This window comes from Oryctolagus cuniculus, chromosome X, assembly GCF_964237555.1.
Source record: "Oryctolagus cuniculus chromosome X, mOryCun1.1, whole genome shotgun sequence".
Taxonomy (NCBI): Eukaryota; Metazoa; Chordata; class Mammalia; order Lagomorpha; family Leporidae; genus Oryctolagus; species Oryctolagus cuniculus.
In genome coordinates this window covers 128,546,820-128,554,219 of record NC_091453.1, presented here as the reverse complement: position 1 = coordinate 128,554,219, position 7,400 = coordinate 128,546,820, and the positions used below count along the sequence as shown (strand labels likewise).

The following is a 7,400-nucleotide window of genomic DNA, read 5'->3' as shown; positions in this document are numbered from 1 at the left end:
GCTTATCTGCTCCACCGTGCGGGCTCAATACCTAAGGCATCTGGGGCAGTTCCTGATGTTGTCTCATGTATGGCATGCGAGTGGCTGTCATTTTAACAGCACTGGACCCCAGACCTTATCACTCTGGGATGCTGTTGCTGCTGTATTGTGCTCTTTGGTATCATAGCACCACAGTACAGGCAATAATTAACCAAATAAGGAAGCGCCGTGAATAAAATTGGGTCAACATTCCCATGTAGAGGACATCTTGCACCATCTTCATGAGCGTGAAGTTCGAAGCTGCCAGAATGGAAGCCAGGGAAATCGTCATTTCTTCCTTCCTAGCTCACTTTCCAGCCAAAGCACTATTTGCATTCAATTCCTATTCATCCAAAACTTAACCTTTGTTTAGAACTGTTCCAATCACACACACACACACACACACACACACACACACACACACAGTAACCTAATGACAACCCCAGAGGTACCTGCAAGGGTGTTTGGTACTTGTTTCCTGGGAGAGTCACTCTTCTGTCCCCAGAAAGCCTTGTACTTGAGGGCCCTCAATCACTTGCGTCTTGGCACTGTTAACCTCACTGGGACAACAGCCTAGGCCACCTTCCCCTGTTGTCTCAGGCACAGAATCCTCTCTGCTTTATGTGACACCCAGTTCTCAATTCCTGGCTTTTCTGTGAGACCTACCTACGACCTACTCCTTGAGGAACTGGTCCCTGCTGTGACCCAGACTCCTCACAGGGAACTCCCACACAAGGAAATGCAGTTTCCCTAAGACCACAACTCGTGGAATTTACAATCGTCTGTCCTTCCCAGAAACTCAGCTGCTCACCACTCTTGGCTGGTTCTGTCTCACAGGACATTTCTCCACCTTTGGCTGGTTCTGTCTCACAGGACATTTCTCCACCTTCTGCCTATGATGGCAGCTCCTGGATTCTACACTTCTCTGGTAAGGGGGCTGTGGCCTGCCCCAGCATCTCCACTCCTAGCACAGGGCCTCCACTGAGCAGATGCTCAGTGGATGTGGAAGGAACAAATGAGCCAGTGATTACAGGAACTTATTGCCTTAATTATTTTACATTTTTAAGTAAGCCTAGAAGAAGCCCCCCTCTCTCCCTCTCCCTCTCTCTCCCTCTCCCTTTCTCTCTGTATGTGTGTGTGGTGGGGAGGGGAGGGGGGTAACTTTACAGGACAACCAGAATGTGATACTTGGAGGAAAGAATGAATACAACATTTCTCTGGTATTCACGTATTGTACTGCTAAATTCATTCACATATCAAGGAAATACCTGTCCCACTGCTAGGATAGCTTAGCTACCAAGCACAAAGAGAGATGTGCAACAAGGAAAACTCTTATTCCTAATCTCTGTGTTGAGCAATCAGTGTGTGAATATGGACCTGCATTTACATCAATGCAGAAGCTCTTAATGTCTGGTTAATAGAAATAATAGAAATAACATATTAATAGAAATAACATATTTCAAAGACTAATTTATTTCTTTATTTGAAAGGCAAAGTTACAGAGAGGCAGTGGAAAAGAGAGTTGAGAGGGAGGGAAGGAGGTAGGAAGAGAGAGAGAGAGAGAGAGAGGAGAGAGAGAGAAACTTCCATACACAGGTTCACTCTCCAAATGGCTGCAACAGCTGGAGTTGGGCAGATCCGAAGCCAGGAGCCTGGAGATTCTTCTAGGTCTCCCAGGTGGGTGCAAAGGCCCAAGGACTCGGGCCATCTTCTACTGCTTTCCCAGGCCATAGCAGAGACTGGGGTTGCAAGTAGAGCAGCTGGGACTCAAACCGGCACCCATATGGGATGCCGACACTGCAGGTGGCAGCTTTACCCGCTACGCCACAGCATCGGCCTCTAGAAATAACATCTTGATATATGAAACGGTGGGGGGGTGGGGGTGAGAGTACTTTCCAAGTAACCCGCACAGAGGTAGGACAAAGCCATGATAGCCCATGCTTGAAAAGGGCACTCTGGCATTCTGCTAGTCAGAACTCTCATTGCTGTCTTCGCAGTGAGAGTAACGAACAGGCCCACTTTCACAGGGGGCAGCGCGAGACACTGGCCCTGGCCCTGGCCCTGGCTCTGGCTCTACCCTGCGACTCTCACTCTCTACGGCCCCGCCTGCATCTGCGGCCTGGACACTCTCTTTCTCATCTCCCACAGCCCCTTGATTCATGGATGGGTGGAATCTGGGGTCATTCCTATTGAACCTGGCCAAATACTGCAGGACTCTCATCTCGCTGGTTTCAGCGTGGGCCCTTGGACCCCACAGAAACTCGAAGCGAGCGGGATCGCTCTGGGGCACCTGCCGGTACTCCAGGTACCCTGCCTGCACCCATTCTTCGGTGATGAGCTTCCTGGGCTCCCCAAAGATGCAGTGCTCACTCCCAGCATACAGCCCCATCACACTCAGAGCTTCCCATATCTGTAGCTCGGGGACACACCTGCCCCCGATGAACACCAAGCCCAGGATGGATATCAAGAGCCCAGTCTTGGGCATGGTCTGGTCGCCCCCCAGCACATCATGGCAGGTGAGGCCTAGTGCAGGGACGAGCCCATACAAATGGCCAGTGAGGTCTGCTTGCTTCATCTCAATGCCAAAGATCAGATGGATGCACTCAAAGGCTTTGCAGAAGATCCCAGGGAAGTAGTCTTCGTAATATATGGTGACACAACTCAGCATTTCCTCCACGGAGATCAGCTCTTTCCTGAGATACTTGAGAAGCAGGAGCTTCACCAACTTGGCCATCTTCTCATCCAGCGCATCTTGGAGCAAGAACTCTGCATCTTCCAGGCACTGCCAGGGGGCTGGGCCCTCTTCCTCCTGGCTGCTGGGGCTGTCATCGGATTGGCTGCATCCCGAAGATGAACTGCTGGTGGTTGAGGAGGCTGGCTGAGGACTCTTGGGAGGACGCGGGACCGCAGCCCCAGGCTCCCCCTGGGGGGTACCTGGTATCAGATCAGAGGAGGGGCAGGAGCCAGCAGCAGTGGCCTCCTCTTCCCCAACCTTGGACAACCAAGCAGCTTCTCCTGGAGCCTGAAGGCCTCCCTCACTTTTGCAGCGCTGGCTCTCCTGACCGTGAGGCATCATGACTTTCCACGGGACAGCTGGCAGGAGGGTAGCCAGTAGCTGGTGACCGGGAACCCTCAGGCCTGGGGGAGAGAGAGCGCGTGAGTGACTCCAGCTGAGAATCCCAGCACTGGGGACTGTGTCACAGGCCCACGTACAGGCCTTCTCTCGGGGAGCTGAAAGAGGGCCTCACAGGGCACCTCTCCTGCTGTTGCGACTGTCCCCTGAGAAGTGCAAGGAAGGAGCCAGGGGAATTGCCAGCTAAGGCTTCCCAGGGTGCAGCCATCTGGCCAGCACTGTGCAAGGCTCCAGCGATGACAGCAGTGTTGGCAGCGCCAGCAGCCACCCGTGGGGTCCCTCCCACCTTGGGATGGATGGGGCCCTTAGTTCACATTCAGAGACTGTGCCTTACCTTGATTCTTGGCACTGCCTGGGCCTTGTGTGTTCTGTGACCTGACGGCCCTGCTTAAAGTCAAGCTGCTCACTGCCAGCTCCTGGTGCTCTGTTAGTGGAATGGAGGGGACCCTAAAGCTTCCTCCCTAGGCCCCTGGACCTCACTGGAGGATGGGCCAGAGTCATCAGGTTCCCATGTGTTGTGTGGATGGTCCCCTTTGTGCTCATTTACACCCTCACTATTTATTTATTTCCAATTTTTAATTTATATTAAGAGAGCCCGTTCCAAGTATTTCATAAATACGGTATTAAGAACATAATGACATTTTCTCCTTACCCTCTGTCCCTCACACCCTCCCTTGCCCCCACCCTCCCTCCTCCTTCCTTTCTTATTCTTCTTTTAATTTTTGCAATGGTATACTTGCACTTTGCTTTATAATCACAAGCTTAAGCCTCCACTAAATACAGAATTTAACAAGCAGAAAGCAGAAAAACCACTGTCCCTCAGGAGTATAGACAAGGACTATAAACAATATTCAAACCTGGACATGTCAGTTCATCCAACAAACGTTTCATGTTTTGTACTCCGACTTTAGTTGCCAGAAAACAGGGACAATATTTGTTATTTGTGTCTTTGGGACAAGCTTATCTCACTGAGAATAATGGTTTCGGGGCTGGCACTGTGGCGTAGCGGGTAAAGGCGCTGCCTGCAGTGCCAGCTGCCCATATGGGCGCCGGTTCAAGTCCCAGCTGCTCCACTTCCGATCCAGCTCTGCTATGGCCTGGGAAAGCAGTAGAAGATGGCCCAAGTCTTTGGGCCCCTGTACCTGCATAGGAGACCCGAAAGAAGCTCCTGGCTTTGGATAGGCACAGCTCCGACCATTGTGGCCATCTGGGGAATGAACCGACAGAGGAAAGACCTTTCTCTCTCCCTCCCTCCCTCCCTCCCTCCCTCCCTCTCTCTCTCTCTCTCTCCCTCCCTCTCTCTCTCTCTCTCTGCCTTTCTGTAACTCTACCTTCAAATAAATAAATAAATCTTACAAAAAGAGAACAACGGTTTCAATTGCAGCCGATGTGTTTCAAAAGATAGGATTTCATTCTTTTTTCTGGCTAGTAGTATTTCATCATGAATATATACCACAGTCTCCCTACAGATCAACGCCCTGACCTGGCCCCAAGTGCCTCTACCTGTATGAGTGAACACACCGGGAGCTATCCTTCCGACCTGCTCCCTTCAGAGCCAGGAACCAAGATATCCAGACTCTGTGGGGGCCCTTCTCTCTGGGCTGCGGTACCTTCAGGTCCCGTAAATGGGCTATACCCCGAGGCCTGGTCGTCACTGGGACTTCACCCTCTGCTTACCACCGTATGTGGCTCCCTCTGCTGACGCAGACCTAGACCCCCCCACACTGAAACCTCCTATCCCCCAGCACATGGCAGAAGGGACAGCATCCCAAGTACACTCACCCCGCCTAGTGACTTCCCAGATGGAGCATTAAGGAAGACAGGCTCTGTGAGTTCTCTGCTTCTAAGGAGTTTGCATGTACTTTCATGCTTTCCCTACATTCTTCAATTAGACTCCTGAGAGTAGTGCACTCCTCCCTCGGCTGGCGAGCTGTGGCTCTCTGTGCTGACTAATGCCTCCCCTCAGACCTATTCCCACCTGATGCCCGGGAAGCTGGAGGAGAGGTGCGTAGGATATGGCCACCAAGGCCGGGGCTTACCACGGCCAAAACCGGGGGCCAAAGTTCCCTTTCTGTCTGTGGTCTACCATCCCTCTGACTTCCTACTGCTTCCTCCTCTTGACTCCTGGTGGTGTCCAGGGATCAAACCTTGTGGACCACTCCCATTCTCCAGAAGGAATTCATGGCACTTCAAAAACCTCACAGCGGTGCTGGGTTGGATATTTTTGATCCCGGCTTGCTGGCTCTCTCAGTGCTCACCTTGACTCCCTGCAGGCCCTGAGTCCTGTAGTCTGCTCACCTAAGGCCTTGCTTCTACTAGCAAGCTGCTACCTTCTGACCTGCACATTAAAATCAGGAGGGGCACCATCTAGGGGACCAGCTTGCCTTACAGAAGTGGTGGGTCTATAGTCCCTCCGTCTTGCAGGTCTAGGTCCCCTGCATCTTCCTTATGGTCCCACCGTTACACCTGCCAGGGACTGCGCCAAAGCCTCTGTTCACCTGAGGCTCTGATGTTCTCCATCTGCCAGGCCTCCAAGCTCCCGAAAGTCCAGAGGTCCTGGTTCGAAACACAGACTCATCTACCACCCTACAAGGGGCCAGCCGCAGATTTAATTCAGGGATATGCTTCTGCAGAGCCCCCTTCTTCTGCAGACTAAGCGCTCCATGTTCCCTACATCTTCCTGTCGCCTCTCCTTGAAGCCTGACAGAACAGGGGCCTTGTTTGTTTGTTTTTTTAAAGATCTATGAGACTTTCTGATTTATTGGATAGGCAGAGCTCCAGAAAAGGAGAGAGACCAACAGAGCAAGAAAGAGCTGTTCCTTCCACTGGTGTACCCCACAAATAGCTGCCATGGCCAGCCCGGGTCAGGTCAAGCCAGGAGCCTGGGTCTCCTACAGGGGTGGCAGGGATCCGGGTACACGGGCCATCTTCCTCAGCCTTCCCAGGCCCATTCACAGGAGTTGGACTGGAAGCAGAGCCGCCAGGACTCCAATGCTGCCTTTGCAGGAAGCGGCTTAACCCAATGCCCTCCAAGGCCATCCCCAGAGCCGCTTCTCACACCACAGCCCTCACATCTCTCCGCCCCAGAGGCTAAGTGGGCGCGCGCGCGGGGGGGGGGGGCAATTAGGCCTCCCCGTGTGGGGCTTCCCCGCGTGGACAGCTACAGATTGACTCAGTGGGTCCCTCTATTGGGGTAAGCGGGTCCCCCAAATCCACCGCTCCCTGCCTCCTCACCTCGGAATCAGGCAGGGATTGACTCTGCCGACCTCAGTCTACCGTGCCCGGCCGAGGCTCTGACTCCCAGAGTCCCGGATGCGACAGGGGGCGGGGACACCAAGGGAGAAGTGGGTCCGGGGTGTTTCAGCGAGGACAGCCGGGCCAGACCCGGATTCTCTGGGGCCCTCCATTTGGGGTGGGGGTTTCCTCAGTCCTCCGCTCAGCGTCTCACCTTAACTGCTAACAGCCTGGGCGTTCTTTTGCCCGACAGGGAGGCGGTCCACCACTCTGAGGTAAACGCTTGTTCTGAAAGCGGAAATGAGTGTGCGTCACATCCGGCCACTGTGCCCGGATTTCCCAGGGCAGACGAAGGGGAAGAACAGAATTCCTTCTGCACACCCTGTCTTCTCTCGGGGTCCTCCACTTCTGGCCTGGCAAAACCTGAGTCCTTGCCGCCTGCAGACTTGTGTCTGCGCCCCACCAACTAAGGGCCCGAGTCCCAGAATCCGCGGACATGGAAGTTGGGATAGCTGGGCCAGCTGACAACCTTGCCTGCATTTGAAAAGCCACTTATCTTTGCCACAGGGTCCTTACCCTGGTGCCTGGCAGAGCCTGAATCTGCACCTTCTGCCAATATATGGTCCCCTGAGACCAGGACTCAGACTGCCTGAATCCCCTGATGAGGTCGTCCACGGAGAGGAGTTCTGGAGGCTCCCACGGCTGGACGGGCTTTCCGCGGTCTCAGAACAGGTGGTGGCCTGAATCTCGTCGGTTTTTATCTGTTCTGGGGTATTGCCCGCCTCGATCTCTATCCACTCAGACCCACGTCTTACATCTGCCACCTTAACTAAATGGCTAGCCCAGGATGCCCGCTTTTTACCACCTGTGGCTTCCTGTCCAGTATCAATGTGTGCAGGCAATGGCTGTGGTCCCAGACAGGTTTGCCTGGTGAGTTGCTGCAGCACCAATGACCATGGTCACTGCTGGGGACGATCATCTCCCATGGGTGCTTTCAGCAGCGAGAGGGAATCTT

The 7,400-nt window shown here is 53.5% G+C and overlaps 1 protein-coding gene across 2 annotated transcripts; it reads right to left on the bottom strand.

Moving 5' to 3' along the window:
- Positions 1 to 1,535: 1,535 nt before the first annotated feature.
- Positions 1,536 to 6,678, bottom strand: LOC138847490 (melanoma-associated antigen 8-like). Of its 2 annotated transcripts, none has more exons than XM_070066386.1 (2): positions 6,600 to 6,678; positions 1,536 to 3,156 (listed from the first exon to the last, which is right to left on the bottom strand). In XM_070066386.1, exon 2 carries the CDS (start codon positions 3,092 to 3,094, stop codon positions 1,985 to 1,987), a length of 1,110 nt encoding a protein of 369 aa, XP_069922487.1. In that variant the 5' UTR covers positions 3,095 to 3,156; positions 6,600 to 6,678; the 3' UTR covers positions 1,536 to 1,984. The 2 variants fall into 2 exon arrangements, with proteins under 2 accessions (XP_069922487.1, XP_069922488.1); XM_070066387.1 differs by having other exon boundaries at positions 6,386 to 6,667.
- Positions 6,679 to 7,400: the final 722 nt, after the last annotated feature.